This window comes from Panthera pardus, unplaced genomic scaffold (genome assembly GCF_024362965.1).
Source record: "Panthera pardus isolate Hobbes unplaced genomic scaffold, ASM2436296v1 HiC_scaffold_15, whole genome shotgun sequence".
Taxonomy (NCBI): Eukaryota; Metazoa; Chordata; class Mammalia; order Carnivora; family Felidae; genus Panthera; species Panthera pardus.
The window spans coordinates 5,974,484-6,000,840 of NW_026526710.1; the positions used below are offsets into that span (position 1 = coordinate 5,974,484).

A 26,357-nucleotide genomic window follows, 5' to 3' on the forward strand; every position below is an offset into this window, starting at 1 on the left:
TTTGCTAACCCCCGCTTCCCACCATTCACGGCTCTCTTCGTTACCACTTCTGTTTTACTGTCTTCACGGTCTTAATAATTCCCTTCAGACGGAGAGTTTTGTTTTGTTTTGTTTTGAACCTCCTCCTGGAGCTCGGTGAAATCATAGGTTCGACGAGCTATCTGTGCATTTGTATTTGCAACATACATGTGAAAATAAACACACACGTTAAGAGTCTGTCCCGGTTGCAGCCTGCACGCGATGCTTTGTTGAGTCCTGTTTACATGTTACCTCGGTTCTCTGCACCGCTGGGGTGTCGAGGCAAAGGACGACTATGTGGGGGGGGGGGGTGGGACCCGGCCTCACACCCCGACTTTGAACAAAGTGGTTCTGCTCTGTTTTCTACACCGGGGATCCGCAGGACACTTTTGTTTGGGAAAGAGGGTCCCGTGGCCAAGAGAGTTTGGAGCTGTCTAGGGCTGGCTTAGAAATGAACTCGGAAGTTCTGAGCTTCAAGCGAGGATTTACTGGCTCTCCCTTCAGGGGCCTGTGGGTCGTCCACGCTGCTTCTTAGATTTCTTCAAGAAACGCCGATGGTTTCCCATTATGCCTTTGGTCCGGCCCTCTCCTGTGAACTTGACACATGTCTGCCAAGAAGCTCTTTGTCTCCACCTGACGGCTAATGGTCATCTCCAGCGTAATGTGCATTTAAACCCCCAACTCCTGGTGTCCCCCCTGCCAGCTCCGGCAGCAACCGGCCTCAGCACATGCCAGCTTCTTTCTTCCCACCGTGCAGGCCCGAACCTTGGCCTTGCACACCTCAGACTGTGTCCCATGGGCTGCACCTTCAGCACATCTAGGACCTGGCCGCCTGTCGCCTCCTCTGAGGGTCTCAGTCATCCCCCCCCCACCACCCCTAGATAACGCATGTCACGCCCTCCCCCCTCCCCGGGCTCCGTCCACATGCCCCGCCCTCAGGGAGCTCCCCCGTCGGCCCTTCCCGACACCCTGTACAGACGGCGGCCCCAGTGGCCCTACAAGGAGCCGACTGCTGGCTGGCTGGCTCCCCACCTCCTGCCGTCAGCTCCCCGGGACCGGGAGCGTCATCTGCCGAGCTCACTGGTCCGGTGCCCACGGCCCGGCCTCGTGCACAGGAGGCTCCACAAACGTGTTGGACACACACAGCAAGGGGTTTTGCCTTCAAACCTCAGCTTCGGCTGCGTAGCTCTATTAGCTCCCGGGGATGAGGACAAGGGCTCAGACCACCCTCCGGGGAGCCTCGGGGCCGCTTCTGTCACCCCCCCTCTCCGCCCAGGAGCCCTAGGATGGCGCCTGGCGCTGGCCACAGCCCTTCTGAGCCACATGTGTCCGGGACTGACGGCATCTGAGGATACTGCAAACACGCGCACGCCAAAAAGCACACTAGGGACTCGTGGCAAGTAGGTGCTGGACGGGAAAAGCCTGATCGGGGGGAAAAAGACAGGATGCCTTTCGTTGCAGCTGCGCTGAGTCAGAGATCCAGACCCAGCACACAGGGGGCCTTCCCTCCGCAGCCCCAGACTCGCCTGTAAACTGGGGACACTGTGGCCAACCGCCCTACGCCTGAGAGAGGGGGACAGAGGCTCTCTCTCACGCTTCCTGCGCGGCATGGCACTGGGCATGAGCCCTCCGCATGGTGTCGCCTGGGGAAAGTGAGCCCACCTCCCACAGCCGCCGGGAGGTTCAAGCGGGGAGCATTCAGTCTGTCAACTATCGCCACCCCCCACCCCTGCCCGCACCAGGCAGGGGAAGCAGGGTGCAAAAACATGGCTCCTACCCTCCAGGGGGGGTGGTGAGGGGGGCACACAGGAAACCACAACACAGACGACCTGTGACATTTGGGTGTGGCTGGACCTTCGGAGTGCGGGGGGGGGGGGGGGGGGGCTGGGCTTGCACAAGTCACTGCTGGCAAGATGCCCGTTTCAATATGGGAGAATGTTATTAAGCAAGTATTCCGCTAATCTTTTATTAGTAGTATTTCCGGAAAAAAAAAAAAAAAGCGTGCCACCTAGTCTCAGTGAGGCTCGGGGGAAACAGAAGTGGGGCGGGGGCGGCGGGGGGGAGGGACCCAGGAGCGGCTGTCGCGCAGGAGGGGGAGACCGTGTTCCATTTCTGCAAGGTGCACCAAAGGGTTAAAGTCATTTTCATTAAAATTTAAATTTCAGCAGGCGTTCACTCTCCCTTCCCCATCCTTTGAACGTTTGACTGGCAACCATTTCATATTTCAATCTCGGCAGAACAAATTGAATTAGATGTTGAAGCCGAGCTCGGTTCTGTTCACCAAAGCCTGCATGCTCGGCTTGCGCTAATCCTTCCTAGACGCCGCGGAGCACAGGCACACCGGCCCGGCCACAAAAGACAAGCCGAGGAGGCAGCAAAAGAGGGAGGAAACACAGGCGGGCGAGGGCCGCTGGAAACTGTCTTCGGCCTGACACGTGGGTCTTCAAGCCCAGGAGACAGAAGCTCATGTGGCCGTTCTGGCCTTGAATCCCGGGTGCCCAGCACACGGGGCCCCTGCTAAGTGTCTGATAAATGAATGAATGAATGAATGAATGAATGAACGAACGGACAAACAGGTGAGGCGAACTGGCTGACTCCGTGGCAGCCTCTGCCTCTGGCTGGTGCCCCTTCCCGCCCCATGTGGAGTGATGGTGGCTGCCCGGCCCCCTCCCAGAGTCCAGATGCTTCCGTGGGATCCCGGGTTCACTCGGGTCCTGTGACCCTCTACGCCAGCCCCTGACCGGCGTGCAAACCGGCCAGAAGACGCCGGCTCGAGTTTCCCGGGAGGGAGGCAGACCTGAGGGCTTGCCCAGCGACCTTTGCCGGGTGGGCACCGACAGGACCCTTTCCTTACGCAGCCAAGTGGGTGGACGGGTCTAGGAGTGCTGGCCCAGGGGCCCGAATCCGGCTCTCAGAACGGCCGGTTCTACTGTGACAGTGGCATCCCTGCCCGCGGGTGGGCCCGGGATCACAAGCGTTAGGAGCAAACCCAGCCATACCACGGCCTGGGGAGGGGTCCACCTGTTTTCCAACCGCACACCCAGGCAACCACTGGCTCATCTGGGGTCTGGCTGTGTGCCAGCAGCTGAACCATGTGCTTGCTCGGCCCGCTTTGGGGCCTGTGGGCAGAGGGCACCCTCTCCGGGCCACCTTCCCGCGCGTATGGACTCCCCATCCTGCCCCATGCCTCCGATGTGGGCCCAGCACACCTGCTGGGCACGCGCTGGGGCCTGGCTTCCTTGGGCATTCGTGGGCAGAGCGCCCCAAGCTTCCCTCGTTGTGAAATTCGGACAGCAATCGTGAGGACTACCCCGTATCTAGCACCCCTGCGGCATGCAACGGTCTAAGTGCTCCCCACCCGGGGTCTGTCAATGTTCAAAACGCTTCTACGAGGCAAGAAGTCTTCTCCTACCCGTTTTAAAGGCACGGACGTGGAAGGAGGAGATGGCTGCATGGCGGCAGGGGTGCAGCGGGGGTCCTGCCCAGGCCTTCCTGGGACCAGGGCCTGTGGGTCCTGCTCTCACTCCCCTCTGGGAGACCCCCGTCTAACTCCCACCCTCCCCCCGCAGGAGGGCGCCGGGCCCCTCCTCACCCCTCCAGAGCTGTCTTTACGGCCCCTCCCCGCACCCCCGCCCCCCACCCCGAGCCAGGCCCCACATTCCAACACTGGGTCCTACCCTCCAGGGTTCCCCGGGGCCTCATGCCCTTGCTGACCCCCCACGGCTCCTGCACAACTCCTGCCCTCCCACCCCGGCTTCCCTCTGGGCCCCCTCCCTGCCTCTGGCAGCTCCCTGTCTCCTTGCCGTGCCTGTAGGGCGGGTCCACCGAGGGGGACTTCGGGCAGAGCCAGAGGCCAACGGGTGACAATGCCTCCACGTGGAGGGCCCCAGGGACTGGGAGGAATACCCTGGCTTCTCTCTCCTATGAGCCCCCAGAGCCTGAAGGCACCCACCCCCGACCAAACCCTGCTGGCAGGCTGTTGCCAGGGGAGCCTGGGAAACATGACCTGCGGGGCTCGGGCCCCGAGAGTCCCAGCAGGCGTGCGGTGGGTGTGTCGTGTGTAGACGCGGGGCACACAGGCAGGGCTCTAGCTCCTGACTCTGCAAACGGCCGTCTGCACAGGCCTTGAGGTCAGGATCCCCCTCTGACCCTGCGGCCCCCGGCCCCACATCACCTCCCCTCTCCGGGTGCCTGCTCCGGTCCAGCCTCCAGCACGGCCCTCTTCCTGGCTCCCCCTGACCATCCGGGGGTCAAAGACCCCCCTTGAGAAACGGGTGAGTCTGCACATACATCGGGAGGCTCGCCGGGGCCGCACCCCTTCCTCAGCGGCCACCTCCGTGGTTTATTCCTGGCATTTCTTTTCTGGGCCGAATGATGGCCCACTGTCACTTCTAAATCCTCCTCATAAGCTCCCCTGTGCCCCATGTTCCTGGTGACAACGGTGCCCGTCCGCCGGATGTCTGGGCCCCACAGTCAGGAGTCCCCGCAGTTCACCCGGCACACTCTGGATGGATGCGTTTCTCCCAGGTGCTCCCGGCGGCCCCGCCCCCGTGCCGGGCGGACTTGACCCAGCTTCGCTGGACGGTCACCTGGCCATGCTCCGCCTCCTTCCAGAATCGTAATAGACACGGCAGTTCCGATATAAGTTACACAGCGTTAGTAGCTCCTGACTGCTCAGGGCTGCAGTCACTTTCAGTGGGGAAGGGACAGGGCTCAGGCCGTTCCCTGCACTAACTGCTGCCACTGAAAGGGACAGGGACGTCCGCACGTGAGAGGGGTGGAGTGTGGCCACTCTCTGAGTGAGGAAGGGGAATTTAAACTAAGATCTCAAAGGGAAATAAGGAGAGACAGGAAAGATGCGGGGGAAGGGTGTCTGGGCAGGGGGAAGAGCAAGTGCAAAGGCCCTGGGGTGGGAGCATGCTGGAAAGGCCAGCACACAGGAAGTGAGGGACAAGAGGCAGGGCCTTCTCGCCGGGCGAGGAACGTGACTTCATTCCAAGTGTGTGGCGGGCCCTGACGGGTTTTAAGCTATGATTTGCACGATCCGGTTCACGGATCCAGCTGTACCCCTCTGGCTGCCTGTGGGGAATGCAGTGCCCCTGGGGAAGGGGAAGGGCAAGGGGGGAGATGAGGGTGGCATCCGCCATGGATGTCCTGGAGAGCCAGGTGTGGCATGAAGGAGGGGTGATGGGGCCCCCCGCGATCTCCAGGGGAGCCGAATCGACTGTTCTCATTTGCTTATGTGGCGGCTCCCTGTCTAGACAGTGAGCCCCTGTGGGGGGGGGGGGTGGGGGCAGAGAGGCCAGGCAGGGCAGCGAGAGGGAAGGGGGACCCAGCGTCCCAGGCTGGTGTGAATGCATAGCCTATGCTCGGCACGCAGCCCCAGGCTGCAGGACTTGGCCGGTCCTGCCCTGGGGACGTCCTGGTACCTTCATCCGAGTCAGTTAAGTCTGTGCCAGCGACGCCTCCCGTGTGCCAGGCCCAGGGGGTCCGGTGGCCTCCTATTTGGTGACACGGACTACCCCCCACCATCGGCCTGGCTCTGGCAGTGGGAGCACAAATTGTGTGTTCCGCCAGGGGGACCCACGTGCCGCTCAACGGGACAGGCAGTGGCGGGGGAATGGGGCGGGCCCGTCACCCCCGAGACCCACGGCACCCAGGGGGACTGGCCACCTGAGGGCCTGGCCGGGGTGAGGTTTAACACTGACCCTGCCGTACAGCCCCACCTGCACACTGTGGCTGCACCTGCTCTCTGCGGGACACTCCGGCATAAAGGCTGGCGACCAAGCCACTCCGGGTTTGTGCCTTTTGCCTCCGTTGTCTCCCAGGGCCGGGCACCTGCCCCACGGGCTGAGCCTCACAGAGCGACCAGCGCCGTGGAGCTTCGCGGGGGTTCCAGACGGCTCAGGCGACCGGATGGAGATGGGAACCTCCCGCCTCCGGAAACGCACAGACCCGGTTTTCTGCAAAGTTCGGAAGGTTCCTGGACACGCACCTGGAGCCCTGGCCAGAGGTCCCGAATTAAGAACAGAAGTGCTGATGGGCATTTTCTCTGGGCTTTACTTGGGTTGACACCAGGCTGGCACAATGTCACCTCCCTCGTACAGAGAGGGAAGCCGGGGGGTCAGAGGGGACCTCCCTGGTCTGCGGCCGGGGCTGGGGAGGGCGAGGCTGGGATTCAGACCCACAGCAGACCAGCTGTGGCTCTTTCCTCCCCACGGGCGAGGCCGTATTTCCAGGCTGGAGCAGGTGTGTGTGCACGGGCGCCCCAAGCCCGGGATAAGCCTTTCCACACCGCCTGCCGGGGCCGGGGCACGTCTCACGGGGTCCCCTGCCTGTGCGCGGAGGGCGTCCGCCATCAGAGACACGGCTTAGACGCAACTGGGGAGGCTGGTGGCTGGGCTTCGTGAGCAGCTCAGAGGCTCCCCAGCCCCGTGCTCCGTCGCTGGCGGTCCCACGTGACCTTGGAGCAGGACGGAGGCCAAGTCCCCAGCCGGGAGCACTCCCGCAGAGGGCCGTGGGTGGGAACCCCCCGCTAACAGCCCCGCAGGGGAAGGCGAGAACAGGAGTTTCCGGGCTGGTCTCACGTGCTCAGCCCCGCGCCCGGGGGTTCTTCGTGGATTAAGGCGGCAATTTTTCTCACTAAACCTGTACGAGGTGGGAACCCGTTTTCAAGGCAGAGGTTGGGACCAGGGAGGTTAGGTAACTGGGCCGGGGTCCCCAGCCTCTGCAGCCTGGAGCGGGGGCCTCGTGCCCAGACGGCCCGGCTGCAGGGAGCTGCCCTCACCCCCGGTGCCACACTCGTTCCCCTGCAGCCGTGCGCCCCGGAGCAACCCCGAGTCCCTCTGTGCCCCGACCCTCCAACCAGCAAGGTGGGGCCCTGTCTCCCCGTCTGGGAGCAGCGGACTGCCAGGCTTGGTGGGGGGCAGTTCGTTTTTGCTGCTCCCGGGTCCTGTGCTGGCACGAGAGGCTCCCTAACGCGGCCGCGCCTCGCCTGCCCGCGGCCCTTGGGTGCCGGGCATAGAGTGGGCACACAGTGGCCGCGGGAACCTATCACCCTGGAGGCCGGCTGGGGCCCAGGCTGCCCTGGCAGCGGCCTGAGGCCACTGTCCCCTCTGACCTTGGGCCGGGGCAGGGTGGGGGCTCTCTTTCCCCGCCCACCCACGCGGTGCTGCCCGCCCCCTCCCCAGCCCATGTGGCAGGAGCACAGAAGCCGGAGCGGCTGTCCCCAGTCCCCAGGGCCCTGGAGCCACGTACCCTCTCGGTGCCAGCTCGCAGCTGAAGGGTTTGCTCCTCACTGTCATTTTCACTGTCTTCCAGCTGCTCCAGGATCTCGTCCAACATCACAGACCGCTTTTTCTTCGGGGGCTCTGTGGGAGCCCAGATGGCAAGAGAGGAGGAAAGAACAACCGAGAGGGTTGGGAGGTGGGAAGAGACAGCCGGCAGGAAGGGAGAGGGAAAGGGGTGAGCAAAATGGAGGGCGGGGAGGCGAGAGGGGAGAGAAGGCACGGAGAGGGAGGGGGCACGAGGGACGGGAAGCCAACGGGGAACAAAAAACACGGGAGGGAGAAACAGTGAGGGTTAGTCTCCCGCTTCACCACGGGGCTGCCCTCCCCCCAACCCCAGCCACTCCCCTGTTCTGCCCGCCACCCCCCCCTCCCTGTCTCCCACCCGCAGAGGAGAAGGGAGGGGAAGAGAAGGGAAGGGAGAAGAGAAGGCCCCCTCCCAGCAGCTACGAGGTTAGCGGGTCTCTGTCCGGCTTGCAGGGAGCAGGAAACCTTCGGAGAGGATGGGTCAAGTGAGGGCAGTCGCTGGGGAAACAAACAGGAGCCGCGCAGGCTTTCTTGGAGACTGCAGGCTCTTAATGGCATGGGAGGCAGCTGGCATCCAGCAGGTGCTCAATTAATGTCGGGTGAAATCATGCTCAAAGATGGCAGAGGAGGCGTGGAGGGAAGAACAGCGAGAGGCAGCTTTAGAGAGGAGGGGCGTTCTGACTTGGGCTTTGAAGGACACAGAGGAGGTTTCTGTGACGACAGGGGAAGGGGGTGCAGGTGCACAGCATGAACAACGGGACGGCGGGCTCAGCAATACCTATTCCCCCTGGGCCTCAGACGCTACTGAGCGCCCACTGGGTGCCTCAGCTCCACTCCTCTTAACAAGTCCACAGGCAGGTGTTATTATTGCCTCTTGCAGGTGAGGGGACAGAACCACAGGCAGGTAAGTCTCAGGTCCCTCAGACAAGGGGTGGAGGCAGGACTCGAACCCAAGCAACACCACAGCCACAGCCTTCCCACTTTTCACGGGAGTCTCCGGTGCTGGCCAGTAAATGCCAGGGAGACAGAGGGCGGCTTGGGGAAGGTGAGCTGGTCCCCTTGGGCCTCCTGGGAGGGACGGGGTCGTGGGGAGGGAGAAGGCTGGGCTCAGGCCAGGCCTGCTGGCAGTCCCTCTTCTGGTCTAACCACTCGCTAACGGTCAGCCTCAGTCAAGGAAGGAGAATGCGGGCTCGTTCAGAGGCGGCTGCGGACGAGCCGTCCCGATCCCCCGGCCCTCAAACACCTCCTCCGTGAAGTCTTCTGCGGGGACAAACCCTTCGCCTCCGGGTCTGCAGAGCCCGGTCTGGCCCTTGGCCCAGACATGAAGAGTCCTGGGCCTCTTGTAGAATGTTCTGGGCCAGTGACTTGGCGTCCCTGGGCCTATTTCTTCACCGTGTTCCTCCCCAGGTGACCGGGGGCACCGACCCCTTCTGGTCCTCTCCACGGCTACCTGCCTGATCCAAGCACTTTCACCCGAATCCCTGTTCCCGCCGCCCCACACCGCGGGGTCTGCCCTGCCCACAGCAGCCCGAGGGATCCTTCTAGAACAGGTGCTACCCCCGGGGGTCTCAGAGCTCCCACGGCTTTGCCCAGCAGGGAGCGGGAACTCTTGCGTCCCCTGGGTGGCGTTACTCGAGCTGGGCCCTCCGGGAGACCCCTGCCCCCGCACGACTCAGGTCGCCTGTGTTCAAGCCCCAGCTCCCATGCCCCCTTCTCAGAGGACCCCCAGCCCTGCCGCGTGACCCTTCTCACCACCGACACCACGGCGCACGTTTCTTTGTCTGGGAACAGAACTGTCCTGTGGGTTGCTATGTCCCCTGGCTCAGCACACAGCCTGGAACCCAGTGTGTGCTCATTGATGTTTGCCCAGTGAGGGGATGAGCACGTTGAGCGGGAAGGGGGGACCGAGCGAGGCTTGAGGAAGTGGTGGGAGGCTGCCTGCCCCCCACTCCCCCCGCCGCAGGAGCCCCCAGGCCTGGCAGCTGTATCCGTCATTGTTAGTCATGGAAAGGGAGAGGGGGCAGGACGGGCTGGGGGTAGGGGCGGCAGCCCCCGGGCTCAGACACACGCTTCTTCTCCCCGCTGCCTGCTTGACGCTCTCGGTTTCCTTATAATCGCCAGGCTCCGGAGGTGCACAATGGCCTCTGGAAATTGAATTTGTGGGCAGGTAATGGGAGCCGGAAAATAGAAGGGCAGGAAAATAGGGCCTGTGGGCCTGTCACTGACGCCCCCTGCTCGCTACTAACAGCGGGGGGTGTGAGCTCCCGGGATGGTGGTCCCCGCTCTCCCGGGCTCCCGAGGGGCGGCCGTGGCGGTGGAGCCACGGTCCTCCCCTTCGGGGATCGTTCTGGTCTTCGCCGCAGCCCGACACAGGCCAAGGGAGCAGGCTTCTGCCTACGCGTCCTATGGCTCAAGCTCTCAACCAGTTCTGCGCCCCACGTGCCGCCCCCCCCCCCACCACCGTGTCGCCGCGTCTCTAGTCCGCAGGATGGCGGGAGCCTCTTCCGCCCTCCCTCCCCAGCCCAGGCTCCCAGGGGAGTCAGAACATGTCGCTCCTTTGTCTAACCCTCCGTGGTGCCACCCCACCTGGGGCAAAGCTGTCAGGACAGCCTCTAAGCCACCCGAGTGGTCCCTGTCGCCTCTGTGAACTTCCGGTCACACTCTCCCCCTCACTCGCACGGAGACAGCCACCGGGGGACCCCTTCCCGGTTCCTGGCACCCCCCCGTCGCCCCCCTCTCCCATGTCCGGACTCTGCACCTGCTGTCCCCTCTGCCTGGAGTCCTCTTCTCCCAGGGAGCCACCGGGGGGAGGAGGAACCTCACCTCTTGGGGGCTGGGGTCTCCCTGATGCTGTCTGAAGTCACAAGTCCCCCCGGTGCCCCTGCCCTACCTCCCTGTTCGCTTGCCACCATGGCATTCAGCCCTGTGTTTTACTGTTCAGCTCGCTCTCTGCCTCTCTCACAGGAATGCTGTCTCCGGGAGGCTGGGGTTTTGTCTGCACTGTCACTCTGTGCCCCCCAGTGCCTCCAACAGTGTGGGACACACAGCAGACGCTCAGAGAGTACTTACTGAGTGCCTAAACGGACGGGTGGCAGGGACAGACGAGGGCGAAGAGGGCAGGCTGCTGAAGGACAAACCCAAGCAGGGTCGGGAACCGAAAGTGGCCTTGAACCACCTTCATTCACGTTTTGGTCCCCTGACGACACAGACCGGGGCAGTGCTGCCCTGGGCGTGGGAGTGAACGGGACAGGCCCCGTCCAGTGTGTTCCTGGCCCACGGAGGGGAGATCGCGACGGAGCCAGACAGATACAACCCAGGGCGGGATTAGTGCCGGGACGGGGAGGCCCTGCTCCAGTGTGGGCTATCAGGGCGGCTTCCTGGAGGAGGCGACAATGTAAGCATGACAATGTAAGCTGACTCCCAGCTCCGGCCCTCTCCCGCCACCGTGCTAGTCTCACCCCGGCTGGCGGCTGTGCTCACGGCTTCATGGCCTCTCCCACCCCCCCGAGCCAGTGGGCCCCTCCCAAGCTCAGCCCGGCCTCCCGGACACCAGCCACACTCAGTCTGCTGGGGAGCAAACCAGTTCTTCCACGCCTTTGCCCAGAATGCCGGCCCTGCCCTCGGTCACCCTATGCCTTCCTCGGAGTCACCTGGCCCCAGAGACCCTCTCCTCCCCTGCGGCCACTTGACGAGCGTCTAAGAGCCAAGCATCCGTGATGCAGCGGTAACAGAATGAAAAGAACCCACGGCACCCTGCGCTGGCCTCTGATCCTATGTTTCCCCTCCCCGGCAGCGGGGCTCTCACCCCTCGGAGCCTCAGCTCCCCGTCCCGGGACAGGTGGCCGAATAGCCACATGATAGGCTACTGCCACTCCTGCACCTCTCAGCACAGAGTGGCAGCTCGGAGGGCCTCTGCCGTCTGACCGGCCTCAGGCCTGCCCTGGCCCCAGCTGCGAGCTCCGGGAGCCGGTCTGCCTTGTCCCCAGTGCCCAGCACAGAGTAGGCGCTCTGCGATCACGTGCTGAACGTAAGAACAAACGAATGAACGAACGAGCAAATGAACGATTGAGTCCCAGGGCACCGAGGTGGGTCGTCTCTGAAAAACCGCACTGATGTTGACGGGACAGCAATACAACATAACAGGGGTGGGTGGGGGCGAGATGGCATCTGGCCGAGGAAACCGAGGCCCAGAGGGCGGGGGACGCGGCCAGCAGAGGAGCGCACACAGGCGGGGTGCAGGACAAGTGGTGCCTCGGTGGAGTCTCGGGGGCCCTGCCTCGGGGTGGGGGGGCCCCGCCAAGGTCGCATGGGAGCCCGTGACACCGACACGGGGCCCGCGGTTACCACGTCCGGCTCTAGGATCACACGCACTGGCTTTGGCACGTCCCCCGTTGTGTGCCCTCGGGCAGGGCACGTACCCTGAGGTTCACGCCCTCGTGTACAGAATTGGGGGGGCAGGGCAGTTCCTCACCGCTCCCCGTCTCTCTAAAGCCACCTCTGCTGACCTGAAGGCTCCGAGGTAAGGAGCAGGTGCAGGCTCCCCCTTCCTGCGCAAGCCTCTCAGGGCACCCCTCCGTGCCCTCAACGCTTCCTTGCACGCTCAGGGACGCACGCGTGGACACCTCTCTCCCACCAACGACTAGCCTGTCTGTGCCACAGTCTCCCTACCTGTGACGGGGGGGGCGCTACCAACATCGACCTCACGGGGTCACAGGGAGGACTGACGGAGGGAAAAGAGCAGCGATCGGCACCTGGCTAGAACCCAGTCGATGGCGTGGAGACCGACATCTCTGCTACATCTCTGCTACCGAAACTCCCGTCACACGTGCTGATTTAACGTCTCGCTTTGCCATTAGGCCAGTGGGCGCCGACGGGGCGGGGACCGTCATCGGGCGGCCAGCACACGGTGGGCGATCCACGGAGAGCTGTTAGGCAAATGCACGGAATGACGTGGCAGGTACAGTATCCACTCCCCACCCCACGTTGGAAAACGGCCCAGGGGATCCGCCGACCCCAGCGGGGCGAGGGAGGGGCGTGCAAAGCGGGTCAGCGACTGGCTAACCCCACGGCCTTGGAGGTCACGTGACCGGAGGTCCCGGCTCTGCCGCCTAACGTCCCGGTGACCTCGGGTAAGTCACCTCAGCTCTCCGGGTCTCGGCTTCCTCGCCCGCCCACGGGGGATGAGAACGGAACCCGACTCGCGGGGCGGCTGTGCGCATTAGCGAGTCTGTGCGCGAAGCCCCGCACGGTGCTCGGGGGCCACGACTGCTCTCGTGGGCCCTGGTGCATCTGGCTCAGGTCAGCCCCCGAGCGCCCCCCCCCCCCCCCGAGAGGACGCGCGTTCCCACCGAACGACACCCAGCGACCCCCCGCCGGCCCTGCCTGCACGCGGAGCACCCTGCTTGCCGGGAACAGCTGCTGAAATCCCACTTCCCCGACATCAAAAGCCTCAGTGGGTTTTCACCAAACAAACATAATGCAGAACCGGAGAAAGGTGTAAAATAAATAAACAAAACAAGCTGTGCATTTTCTTTCAGCATTACAGCTGCACCCGAAGATAAACAAGAGAATGTCACCAAACATCAATACCCGAGAAATTAACTTGACAAAAAACTCAGCCGTCCCCCAACAACCCCCCAGTCCTGCCCCCCTCCCCGCCCCCCCCTCCTCCAACCACCATTTTGCATTTCTGGAGTTCCCATCTAATGATTTTATTTTTCAATTAATTCCTTGACAGAATGCCAGCCCGCGTCTCTCTCCCGTCCCTGGCTGGCGCTGTCGCCCTGCGTGGAAGGCACAGGCAGGCAGAGACAGAGAGGCGCGAGCGGGTGGGCGGGGGGGGGGGGGGGGGTTGCACTGCCGGGAGGACAAGAGAAAGCGCTTCGTGGGGTTTTGTTCCAGAGGCAGAGCGCTAAGGAAGGGCGAGCGGAGCGGGGCAGAAGGGAATTCTGAAAGGGACGGGAGAGGAGCAGGTGACGGCAGCCGGGGGAGGCTGGAGCCAGGCTGCCGGGATCCGAGCCCGCCGCCCCTGGCTGGGCCGCCTGGGGCAGGGAGCCTCACCTCTCTGTGCTGGGTCCCTGCACCGACTGAACAGTACCCTGCTCGGGCAGAGCCTAGGGGTCTTAGACGGGCCAACGTGCTGAAGTCTTTACGGCAGCACCTGGCACGGCGTGGGCGCCCAGGAGAGGTTGGCTGATCTTATGGCTCATCGGTGGACGCAGTTGCTGGGCATTAATGAAGGCAGGCAGGCCACTTCCCTCCACTTGAAAATGGGGGCAGCAATACCAGTCCCGGACAAATGCAGTGGCCACCGTGGGTGTCCCATCCTGGTGGCCACCCACAGCATTAGCGGGCGGCTCCGTGATATACACGTTAGTGGCTTTCCGGGGCCACGGGGGAATGTGCAACCCTGGCCTGGGACGGGCTGGGAGTGTTGGGGGGCATAAGCCTCCAGAGAAACCCTCCACCGGCGAGGTGTGTTAATGGGGACTTGGGGGACACGTGTCCCAGCTCCCTCGACTCCTGGGGGACAGCTCTGAGGTGTTCCACGCCGATCTGCCCACTGCTGGCTCACTGCGGCCCCTGGACGGGTTCCCTCCCTTCCTCCCAATCCCTCACCTCCTCCGTGATCTGCTCTGGACCTAAACCCACGTCTCCGGGTCGGCCTCTGGGGAACCCATGCCAGGACACCATGTCCACAGGTGACCAAATGGGAGGGAGCCTCAGGCCCCAGGCCCCCACAGAGCATCTGAAGTTGCGGACGTGATTCAAAGACTTAAACAGCTAGTGACTAACGTGCGAAAAAGCGGGGGGGGGGGGGTGCGCTCCACGAGAATCTCCATTTCCAGTTTTTCTGGGAATTGGCTGACCTGTGTCCCCACCTAGAATACCGTGTGCCAGGCCTGGCGCTGCGGATCCAGCCGTGAAGACAACTCTCAAGGATACTCTGAACCATCAGCCACGGTGGCCGCGTCGGAGCTCCAGGGTGGGCAGAGCCCAGGCACCTGAGAGCGAGCGGTGGGCTGCGAGACCGAGGATCTCTGCACTCCTTGGGCCTCACATCGTCGGAGCTCTGCAGGGAAGGGCAGGACGGGTCTGCAGGGAAGGGCAGGACGGCTCCCAAGCACCTGCGGGCTCTGGGCAGCAGGCTGGGTGAGCGAGCGGTGGGAGAAATCCCACGAGCTGCGTATTATTGTCCCGTTTGTCAGATGGGCAAGCGATGGCTCTAGGGAAGTCACCCGACCATACTCTCCCCTCGCCCCATCACACCAGTGGTGCCTAGGGGCCCGTGGCTCAGTGGCCGCCCTGCAGTGGAGAGGCCGGCACAGCCCTCCTTAGGGAAGAGCTCGCGACAGGGAAGGCGAGAAACAGACGGGGCCCCCACAGTCCCCACCCACGTGCGGCAGCAGCCTGCGCGAGGCCGGTGGTTCTCGACCCAGCTGCCCGAGAGAATGATCTAGAATCTACTCAAGACGCGACCCCACCCCCAGAGGTTGTGATGTGAACGGCCTGGGAAGGGTGCTGGTTATCGAGACTGCTGGTCACGGCCCCTACGAATCACCTCGGTACTCGGGGCTCCGTGCAGCTTGGTGGGTGGCCCACGCCCTGTGCAGTTCTAGGCAGCTGGCCTGGCGGCTCCCCACGCACAAGGCCTGGATTATTGTGGATTTAGCCCGGGGTAGGGCTGGGGGGCCAGGCCAAGCCCGGGGGGAGGGGGGGGCTTTCGGGCCCAGGCCTGCATGTGTTTGCATCAGTTACGGAGGCTGGGGAGGCCAGCGCAGGCTGGGGAGGCCCGGGAGTGGCCAGGCGAGGGTGACTCCTGCCACTGGAACAAAGGAAGAGAAAGGGGACTAGTTGGAGGTCATCGTCTGCCCCCTTCTCAGGCCTGGAGGGATCTTCCCATTTCCAGCAGTTTGATGGGCATTAGCCTCCTGTCCCTTCCTCTTGGCGCAGCCCTGGGCTGGGAGTAGAGACCGGAAGGGAGGAAGTGTTATCGTCTCCTCAGGGGGCCAGGGCAGAAGGGAGTCCGCACCTGGCACCTTAAGTGGCCAGGCAGGAACGGCGGGGGGGGACTATAGGGAGGGCCACGGACTGTGGCAACTCGGCCCAGCCGTCCATGGGCACGCAGACCCAGGGTGGTCACACCCGATCTTTCCAGAGGCCAGGATCTCGATCTTCAGGTCCAATCTTCTGATAGCAAAATAGTGGCAATTCATTGAAAAAACAAAAACAAAGACACAAACCCCACCTGTCCATATTTTATGGACAGATCTGTGGTGGAGGTCTGGGGCTGGCTCACCTGTGTGGCCTCTGACTTACTGTCCCTCCCCTCTCGGTCTCCAGAACCCTGCCAGCTTTACTTGTGGCCGCACAGCCGTAGCAAAAACCTCCCCGTCTGTCTGTTCGTCTTGGGTTTCTCTGGCCTGGGCCAACCTACAATTCAGAAACAAAATCGGCCACCCCCTGCCGCCAGCTACAACCCTGGAGGGCTGTCCACCCTCCTCCTGCCCCTACTTCCAGCACTCCGGTCCCCAGGTCCCTGAACCCCTGTCCAATCCGGGCCCGGCTCCTTCCCCTCCCAAGTCGCTCTGAAATTCTCCTTCTGTCAGTTTAATTCTGTGATCGATGAGGAAGAGCAGGAGAAATGGCCCGGCACAGCTGGTTTCCCCGTTAGCCCTAGCAGGGATTCCTGGCCTCGCTGGCGACGGCTGAGTGAAATGTTTGCGGAGCGCAGAGAACACAAGTCAATAACAATTTAGCTGGATTGGGAGCAAGTACCTTCCCCGCACGGACAGCCGCTCCCGGGGGAAGGGGAAGAGAGTGTGCACGATATTGCTGAAGCACTTGGAAATATTTCCAAAACACCGCGCAAAGAGGCTCGGGGCGTGGGGCAAGGAAGGAGGGAAGGGGCGGCGGAGGAGGAGGTGACCTACAGACGCCCGCTCCGGGGCCCCTCCAGCCTCCCCAGCACCTCCGCGGGGAGAAGCTTTCGGCTTGCTGAACGTTGATCCCCCTCCCCGCCCCCCACTGTCATTTGCGCCCTTGCGGGCAGCCGCCCCTTCGAGCCACCTGACCAACCAGTTCCCGCTTCTCTAGATTCTCGGTGTGCGCCAGCTGGGATGGCTGGGGGCGTGTGTCCGAAGAGCTGGGGGCCCGGCTGATTTCGCCTTCTCTCCTGGTGCCACCCACCCTGCCACGTGCTTCCCAGAGGCGGAATTGGGAGCAGCGGCCTTCCCTCTGGGGCGACCGGGAGGGGCCTTCGATGCCTCTGGAGGAAGGGCCGTGGAAGCGAAGCCTTGGGGAGGGAACGAGAGGCACCCGAATGGAGGAATGGAAAGGAGGCCAGGGGAGCTTACGGGAACCCTCGGTCTCCGGGGAGCTGGAAAGAGCCACACCGCAAAGGGATATTTTGAATAATAAATTCTGTGACTTCACATACTTGCTTGAACTTTCCCGACTGTGGTTTTTAAAGCCTGATGATTATGTTTTCACGGCCAAGATCAAGAAGGCCTATTTGCAAGGGCTGGCGTGGGGATAACGGGCTCTCCTGGTCCCCGGTCTTTTGAAAATGTGCCGTCCTGTGAATGATTAAGTTACGGAAGGGGGGTGGTGGTGAACTGTCGCAGGCTTTAAATATCATCTGTATATGCTGATGACTTCCAAATTTATATCTCGGCCCAGACTTTGCCCCTGAGCTCCGAACTCATAGATCTATCTGCTTGACGTCCCACGGGGAGTCCTAATAGGTGTCTCAAACCCCCTGTGCCCCCTCCCCACCCCCCACCTGCTTTTCCCGGCTTCCTGGGCCTCATCACCATGAGGCAACACCACCCTCTGAGTGCACGCTGGCCTTAATTTCCCTCATGCCTTCCAGAAGCAAATTAGGCTGGCTCTACCTTTATCACATAGGCTCAATTCACCTGCATCTCTCCATCCCTACGGTCTCTGTCCCCACCCAGGCCCCTGCCCCACTTGCCCCTACCTCCATTCTTGCCCTTCTATAATGCATGCCTCGTGTCACAGCACGGAAGAGGTCTGACGGTGTAAATCGGGCCGCAGCACTCCTCTCTTCTTAAACCTCTGAGAGACTTCCTGCTTTACGTTGAATGAAAAGCCAGGTTCCCTGCCAGGCCCCACAAGGAGCCCTGCTGGCCCCTCTCCAGCTTTGTTTCCTAGCATTCTGCAACCTGGAACCGTCCTCTAGCCACAGTGGCCTACTATGACCATGCTCCTACCTCAGGGCCTTTGCACCTGTGGGGCCCCGTGCCTGGAATGTTTTTTCCTCGCATGCCCTTCGCATTTTCGGCTGACTGGCTTCCTTCTTCCCATCTCAAAAGCACTGACTCCTTGGAAACACTCTTTCCAACCACACTCTTTCCAACCTCCCGAGAAAAGAGGGGTCGTGGTGGAATTAGCCACCCGTGGCTTTTAGGTAAATTAAGGGCAGCCATGTCACAAGCCCCAAGGCCTATGAACTTCTTCTGCAAGCGGGGACATGGAAACAGTTCTGGTCTCTGTTGCAGCCACTCTGCTCCTCCTTTGCAGTGTGACGATGCAGCCGTAAGAACCCTGGGAACAAATGGACGCGGCCGTGTGCCAAACACGCTTTATTGGCGAAACAGGCCGCAGGCTGGAAGGGGGCTGTAGTTTGCAGCCGCTGCCCTACCCGGACTGGGAGACCAGCTCCGATAAAGCGGGGATAACTTGGGATTTATTAGGGGCTTCTGTGGCTACAGGGCGTGGTGAAATAGGCTTATCTGTTCTGCAGTGTGCAAAGCTGTGTGCCCTCCGGCAGTTCACTAGACCTCTCTGGGTCGCAGTCTGCACCTCGGAAAGATGAGAACGTCACTTCCCTCCAGGGAGGCAGGAGGCCCAAAGGGGACTGCATGCCTGAAACCCCTTAGCAGTGCTCCCCGCCCGGAGTGAGTCCTCCGCCGGCTCTCTCCCCTCCTCTTCTCTTGCACCTGACTTGGTCGTTACTAAGAAGCCGCATGGCTGCCTCCTTCAGAGCGGTGGGGTGTCGAGGTTCAAGGTGGGGAAGAGCTGGCTTCAGGCCAAGCGGGGCTCGGGTGCTGGCTGCACACCTGGCCACCATCCGTCCAGCCTTCCTGTGCCCGGGCTTCCCTCCCACGGGGTGACAGTGAGGAGGAACCGAGTGGCCTCCTGCATGGGGCCGAGTGCCTACTAGATGCTCGGTTAGGAGGGGCTGTTCGCTGCTCATTCATGCACCCCACGGACAGTTACGGAGCGCCCCCTCTGTGCCAGATGCAGGGCCAAGGCAGGGGATGCGGAGAGGGCCCTGAGCCTGGGGACGGAGCCTCTCGGGGAGAAAACACATCGGACAATTGCACACGTGAACCCAAAGCGGCAGGAAGGCGAGGTGAGGGGCGGGATGGGGGAATTGAGAAGATAAGGGGCATCGCGTCCAGGGGGAATTTCAGACGCTCTGGCGGAGACCTGAGGGCGACGCGGGGTGGGGGTCAGGCTGCCAGGACGAGGGCACCAGCAGTCAGGCTCCTTCCCTGCCTGGTCCCCCGACTGCAGGGGGTGCGGGGGCAGCATGTGCTAAGGGCTAGTGACCCACCCGGACAGGCACCCGTCTGCACCTGGAGAGAGCAGATCTCCCACCCCGGCCGGGCCGGGCTCGGGCGGGCGGGGGGAGGCACGGCTGCCAGCTGCTTGCCATGCCGGTCATGTCTGCGCTCCCGGCTCCGGAGGTGAAAGGTGCAGCCGCTAACCACAGCCCATCAGTCCTCCCAGCTGGAATAAGGCAACGGCGGGAAGCGGAGCCGCGCTCCCGGCCCAATAAAAGCCTGTTTGCCCGGGCCTCCCTGGCTGCGCGGGCTCCGAAACAGAGGGTTCTGCGGGCGGATTGCTTCTCTACCATTATATTCTCTCGGTGCCGCTCGCGGGTACCGCGGCCTGCCGAGGCCCTGAAAGCTTCTCGATGCCTGGACCCTGCTGGTTTGTAACACGCTCGGGAAGAAAAGGGCACAGCCAGTGGCCGACTTTCCTCCTCCTTCCCTCCTCGCGCTCTCTTTTCACCCTCCCACAAGCAAGGCGCGGAAGAATGGCACTTCACCTGCTGGGGGGTGGTGGGGGCTGCTGCGAGGTGGAGAGGGGAGAGCCGGTTCTGGGCCGGGAGGGGAGGCAGGGCAGGGGCGAGGGGGAGGGCGGCTCTGTGCAGAAGGGCCGTCTCGCTATTCCCTCCCAAAGCACCTCCGTCCGGCGTCAAGGCCTTTGCAGACTCAGGGCAACTTTTCCGAGGCCTTTCAAAGACCTGCCCTTCGCTGCTCAATCCGATGGGTATTTGGTAGGTGCCACCTGGGCACTGAAAACAGGATACCCGGCTGTCTTACAGGGACCTCGGAGAGGACGCAGGCTTCCATGTGGTGGGGAAGCTGGGGGTTTAAAACCAGCTGCCAATACAGGGGCCTAGGCAAGCGGCGAGCACCAGACCGGGCACCGAGCACGTTCAGTTACCACAGCTGCAGTGGAAGGCAAGGCGTTACCAACACCTTTTCCCCCGGCGAGGAGCCCTCCTCCTCCTCTCGCTCCTCCTCCTCTCCCTCCTTGCCTCCCTCATCCTCCTCCCTCCTCTTCCTCCTCCCCCTCTTCCTCTCCCTCCTCCCCTCCTCTTCTCCCCTCCCTCCTCCTCCCCCCTCCTCCTTCGCTTCCTCTTCCCCCCTCATCCCCTCCCTCCTCCTCCTCTCCCTCCTTATCCTCCTCTCCCTCCTCCTCTTCTGCCTCTCCCCTCCTCCCCCTCCTCTCCCTTCTCCCCCTCCTCCTCTCCCTCATCCTCCTCCCTCCTCTTCCTCCTCCCCACCCTTCTCCCCTCTCTCCTCCTCCTCTCTCTCCTCCTTCTTCTTCTCTCCTCTCTTCCTCCTCTCCCTCCTCCCCTCTCCTCCTCCCCCCTCCTCCTCCGCTTCCTCCTCCCCCCTCCTCCTTTCCCTCCTTGCCTCCCTCATCCTCCTCCCTCGTCTTCTTCCTCCCCCTCCTCCTCTCCCTCCTCCCCTCTCTCCTCCTCCTCTCCCTCCTCCCTTCCCTCCTCCTCCTCTCTCCTCACCTCCCTCCCCCTCCCTCCTCCTCCTCTCCCTCCTTGCCTCCCTCATCCTCCTCCCTCCTCTTCCTCCTCCCCCCTCCTCCTCTGCTTCCTCCCCCCTCCCTTCCTCTTCTCCCCTCTCTCCTCCTCCCCTCCCTCCTCCTCCTCGATGCTACTGTGCAAATGCCCTGTCCTGAATGCTGCCCACGTGTTGGGCATACTCCCTCTCTCTGCCACACACATGTGCCCACGTGCACACGCTCGGTATCGCCCAGGCTTATAAAAACCGGGGCTCTTCTTCTCTATTCTCTCCTCCCGTGGCCGGGCCTGACTGCAGCGTAAGGTCAACGAGGTGCTCCTGGCGGCGCAGAGAGGGGAGACATTTGTCACACGCTCACCTGTGCCAGGGCCCCCCCCAGGCACGTTACAGGCGTCAACTCCCTCGGCCCAAATGAGGTGGGCACCCTACTCCCACTGTACAGATGAGAAAGCTGAGGCCCGAGGGTCTTGCCTGAGCTCCCAGAGCAGGGATGGGGACGCGGCCCGGAGTAAACGGAAGGGTGCACACCTGCTGACAGGAAGACGCCCGACTCGGCCGCTAGCAACGGGGTGCCCCTCGGGCAAGTTATCTCCATGCCTCAGTTTCCTCATGTGCAAAACAGAAGGTAACGACGGTATTGAGCTCCCAGGATTCGGCAGGATTAATACCTGTGAATAATTCCACAGGCAGCTCCTGGCAGGGAGTAAGACTTAACAGATGAAAGTTGTTACCAGCGGTAATAATAATCATGAGTGCCATCTAACCCGAACCGCGCATGGAGCTGTCCACCTTGACCTAGGCTCATCGGGGACTCATGGCTGGAGAGGGGGCCGGCTGCAAGGGCTGGGAAGCTCTCGGTTCGCCAGCAGGCTGTGTGCCTGGCCCGGCTGAATGGCTGAGATGCCTGCCTGTCGTTCCCTGGCCCACATTCCGCAGGGAGCCCTTTGTCGCAGCCTCGGGGCTCGGGCTGGGCAAACGGGGCCGGGGCCTCCACCTGAGGTCTGTGTGCCTTCCTGGCAGAGCTCGGCGTGGAGAGAGGAAACTGGGCATGGGTGCCACCTGCCCTTGGAGTCTGCCAGGGCCCTAGAAGCGCCGAACAAGGCAGATTTCGACATAATGAGCTGGGTACTTTTCGCCACAGGGAAGGGGCAGAGTGGGGAACAGGGTCCAGCCAGGAGAGCAGGAGGCCAGCAGCCCTATTCTGAACGCTCAGGGGGTTCCTGAAGAGATCGGGCGGACAATGGGGCGGGCGGGTGAGAGGGACGCACGACTCCAGAGCACCTGTTGTGCACACACTTGTCTACCCCCCTTCCCCAGGGTCCAGCTAGCACAGGAAGGATTGACGGAGCCGTCAGCCCGGGTTCGGGGCGCTTCGGCCTGACTGTGTGAGTTTGAGCCCGGCTTCCCCCGTTTGCTGCCTGCGTGACCCCGGGCAAGTTACTTCATCTCGTCCCTTAATCTGTAAAGTGGGCAGACAAGCGGCCTCTGCCTCCCGGGAGTGTGGCTGAAGAAACCCAAAGAGGCAGCTCCCGCTGCTTTTGTTATTCTGTGCATCATCTTCACAACAATTTTAGGAGCGACGTCTTTGTCGGCCTGGTTTGTTTGTAAAAGGGGAAACGGAAGCCCACAGGGCACAGGGACTCCTCCCTGGACACCCAGCCGGGAAGCAGCAGGATCTGGGTCCCGTTGATGACAAGGTCAATGCTCCTTCTCCTTAAAGCCAACCTTTTAGGGACCAGGACCTTACAGAAAATCGGACAACAGATCCTCTTGCCAAAGGGGTGTGGGTGCACGTGCACGCCCCCCGGGGGACGTTTCTGGGTGTTCACAGCCCCTCTGAGGCCAGCCCCAGACTAGGATCCACGAAGACAAGGTTTCATGGATCCTAGGGTACAAATCCCTGTCTCTTATCTTGCTGTGTTCTGGAGAGCTTTCTTTTGTTTTAAGAGGATTATCATGTGTTTCTTTGGGAAAGAGTGCTGTGAAACACGACTGGGAATTACTCTCAGGCTCTCTGTCCCCCAAACTCGCAGCCTGCCTTCCTGCCGCCTCTTCACGACCCAGACGGGTGAGGCCAGTGTGGAGGGTTGCCACGTGGCCGCGAGAGACCCTTCCAGACCGGATACTCCCGCCCCTCACCCCGGCCGCACGCCCTGGTGTTTGTGGGCACCACACGTATTCTCTGGTGCCGCCAGATCCATTCTCTGTCCTGCTGTCCCCCGGAAGGTGTCCCTGGGGGACCTGGCCCTCTGGCTTTACAAAGGGAATGGGCCAGTGGGAGACCCGGGGGAGAGTAGAGGTGGGAAGAAGGAGGGGCCGCAGGCATTTCCCACCCCAGCTCCCTACCTGCTTTGTTCTCTGGCACTGGCTGTGTCCCTCTATACTAGGGGACTAGGTGGCTGTCTGCATCGTTTCCTCCCTCTGCCCCTGCAGGCCCTGGGGACGGGACGACGGGGGAGTGGCAGGTGTGTGGGGTCGGGGGAGTTGCTCACCTCTGGCCCCTGCCCACACCTCCGCATTACAGGCTCTTCCTGCCAGTCCTTGGGGTAAATTCTGTTCCCTGGTGGGACCCTGCCCGTCTACCCTCAGTGCTGGGCGGGGGGCTGGTAGCACTGACTTCCACATGCTCGGTTAGCTCAGAGTCGATGACCCCTTCCGGAACCTGCGAGGACAGTGTTCCTCCAGGAACAAAGGGGGTCTAAACACAGAGCTTGGCTGACCCTCAAAACTGACCTCAGGGGCCTCATATCACCTTTGCGCTTGAGCCCCCTCACCTGTAAGTGGGCACACCGTGCCACGCACCCCACACGGCTTTCTATGAGGACGCACTGTGTCAACACCAAAGGGCCTTATGCCATTTTCCATCACGATCTATCACTCACCCCCTCCATTTCTGGAAGGGACCCTGGAGATTCTATGTTCAGGGTCTGGACGAATCCGGATGAAGGCAGCCGTGCAGTAAATGCTCGCTTCTGGAAAATGGCATTGGCTAGTATCGGGCAGCACGGGACGGCCGGGTGGGGTGGGAGGCTCCACAGCCGGCCTGCTGTTCAAATCGGCCACTCTCCAGCTGCATGACCACGGGGGATGCCTCAGTTTCCCTGTCCGCAAAACGGAGCCAGCAGGGCCTCGAGCGGCTGCAGCTCCGGGAGGAAACACGAGGCCACGCAGGTCACAGACTGAGGGCGCGCCCCCTGGCGCAGAGCGAGTCCTTAATAAACGGCAGGGGTCACACGTCACCCCGATGCTAGCTTGGTCTCAGTTCTCCCGTCCGTAAAACGGGGCGAATCGTGCCCATCTCGTGGGGTTGTTGGGGAACTGATGGCAAGAATCGTACGAACCAGCTGCAGCCTCCAACTGCTGCCAGGACCGCGCCTGCCCCTGTGCGGGCCGCGGGGGCAGCCGATACTCGGAGACGTCAGACCCTGCAGAAACGCTTGTGGCCGAGGCTTTCCGCTGGGGTGAGGCGATAATGCTGTCTTCGGAACTCAATTTATTGAAGGGGGCTTCTCTCCCACGCAGGGCAGAACTGCTGAGCCTGCACTCTGCCGGCCCTGGGGGCGGGCGGCGGGGAGGACCGGGGAGAGTCCCTTACACAAACATTTGCCGACGGGTGCATTTGGGCCTGTCAATGGCTGTCGATAAGGACGGGTTCCCTTTCTGCGCGTCAGGATTTGGGGCCTTATTGAGTCGTAAGCTGGGGACTGTGTGCTCAGTCCTGATTCCCTCCAGCTGCTCGTTCGCCCCTGCTTGTATATTCCCCAGCCTCAGACTGAGGGCCCGGCACACAGCGTGCCCGGCAACGGGGGGCCCAGCCACGAACCCGAGGACCCAGTCTGCATGCCAGGGAAGGTATCAGTCCGGTGAGGATAAAAACCAAAAGAAAGAAACTATCGCATGGCAGGGAAGGAGAGGAACAGAGGGAGGGGCCATGACTGATACCTGAGAAGGAGGCAGACGGAGGGAGGGCTTCCCGGGGGAGGTGTCATTTGAGCTGGGCCTTAATGGCTGAATAGGCACCGCCTGATTCAAAACCACTGGAGGGCCAGGCATCGTGAGCAGAGGGGAGAACACATGGGAAGTCACAGAACACCATGTGGCGTGTGGGGAGGGTCGGTGGGCTGGGAAAAGGCCACCGGAGCAGGCAGGGGCGTGTTCTGAAGGGTCTGGCAGCCTGGGCTTCAGTCCCAGCTCGGAGTTCTTAGCACACTTGACTGGGCTGTAGTCTCGCATCCCTGAAACGCTGCTCGGGAGCCCCGCTTGCTAACGCAGAGTAAGACAGATGAGGCCCAACCGGAAAACTCACGGCCCTGTATGGGCCACCTCCTCCCTGGGTTCTCCTAAGCTGAGCATGACTTTGTTCTGGCTCCATCCCTACATGGACGAGCGGGGGAAGGGTGGGCTGTGTAGCCAACACCCCCCCCAGACTGCCCCCAGGTGACACCACCGGGCAGCAGGGATGGGTGAGGGGGGCAGTGGCAGGGGCTCGGGCGAACTGGTCCATCCAGGAAAGTCCCCGAGAGCCATGAACCTGCCGGTTGTCCCTGGGACCTCTGGGCAGAGGAAGGCAGGCCGCCACCTGAGACCTGGCGGCAGCCAGGGTGGGGGCCACGGGGGAGGCCACGGAGCCCCTTCGCCAAGCCCAGCTTTCCTAGGCCGGCGGGAGGAAGGGACGCGTTCCCTGCTCGCTGGGGCTGCTTCCTGAACACCCGTCACTGAGCCACCAGGATCCTAAGGTAGGAGGCTCGCAGCTGCCCCTTTCCGGCCTGGCCTTGAACGCGCTTCTGAGATGGTGGGAGAGGAAGGAGATGGGATGCGGGCTCAAAGGTCCCTCGACTGCCCGAGTGTGGGGGTGTGCACTGGTGGGGGGGATGGTTGGGGACCGGGGGATGGCCCGGTTCTTGGGGCTTTCCCTCATCCCCTCCTGACTCCCCAGCAACCTGCTGGAGAAGGTGAGGCCCCTTGTGAGCCAGCCCCCCACGCTCTTCACTTCATCTGTTCCGAACACGCCGGCCCTCCCTGTTTCTCCATGTGCCAAGCTCAAGGTCCCCGCTGCTCAGGTAGCCCTTTTGTGGGCACGAATGTCACCTCTGTAGGAGGCCTTTCCAGACCACCCGCTCAAGCAAGGTGCCGGCCTCTTCTGCTCGGACCCATGGCTCGGCTAGGCCACAGCCACATCACTAGCCCCAGGACACAACCGGTGAGTAGTTTGGGGGACGGACTGAGCGATCGGCGAGGACGTGTGATGCCACAAAGGTGTGTGAGCGGTGGCGTCACGACCTGGGACCATCAGGCCCCTGGCAGAGAGTACACGGCCCTCAAACCAAGTAACTGAGCAGAGTCGGGCTAAAAGGCGGCAGGGGGTAGGGGCTTCAGGGGAGGGACCCCCCCAGGCTGGCGGCCGGGACGCGGACAGAAAGTGCCAGGCAGAGAGGGCTATAGATGGGGGGCAGTGCCAGCCGGTCAGCCCGCAGAAACCCGGCAAAAGGGAAAGCGGACGGGGATGATGGGACTGGGAGGTGATAAACGTCCTGACCCCAGGCTCTTCCTCTCCCCAGTTTCCTGCCAGGCCTCTCGATGACCCAGCCCAACCAGAAACCGAAGGGCACGGAGACTAGCAACGCTGTCCACACGGGTCGGCCTCCCGGTGTGGAACGAGGACAGGAGGCCGGGCAGCAGCTCGGGGGACAGCTGGGGGGCGCCCAGTATGCACTGGGAGGGAGACGGGGTACCCTGCCGCGCGCGGCCCATCCCGTCCCGGGCGAGGGCAGTCCCCTCGGGAGCCCCGGCACACTTACCGTGGAAACGCTCGGCCCGTCTTCCGCCTCAGGGCTGGCAGGCTCACTTCGGAATCGGCCCACTCCAGCACCAGCCTCCGGCCGTACAGGTGGGTGCTGTGGCACAGGGCATGGAAGGCTCTCTGCGGGGGGGCAAGAGCAGGAAA

The 26,357-nt window shown here is 62.5% G+C and overlaps 1 protein-coding gene across 1 annotated transcript in view; it reads right to left on the bottom strand.

Annotated features, from left to right (window-relative positions):
* RBM19 (RNA binding motif protein 19) overlaps window positions 1-26,357 on the bottom strand; it is a 142,894-nt gene that overhangs the window by 8,618 nt on the left and 107,919 nt on the right. The window contains 3 exon segments of the mRNA XM_019467363.2: window positions 7,276-7,388; window positions 26,212-26,227; window positions 26,229-26,333. Coding sequence (XP_019322908.2) covers window positions 7,276-7,388; window positions 26,212-26,227; window positions 26,229-26,333 — 234 coding nt within the window.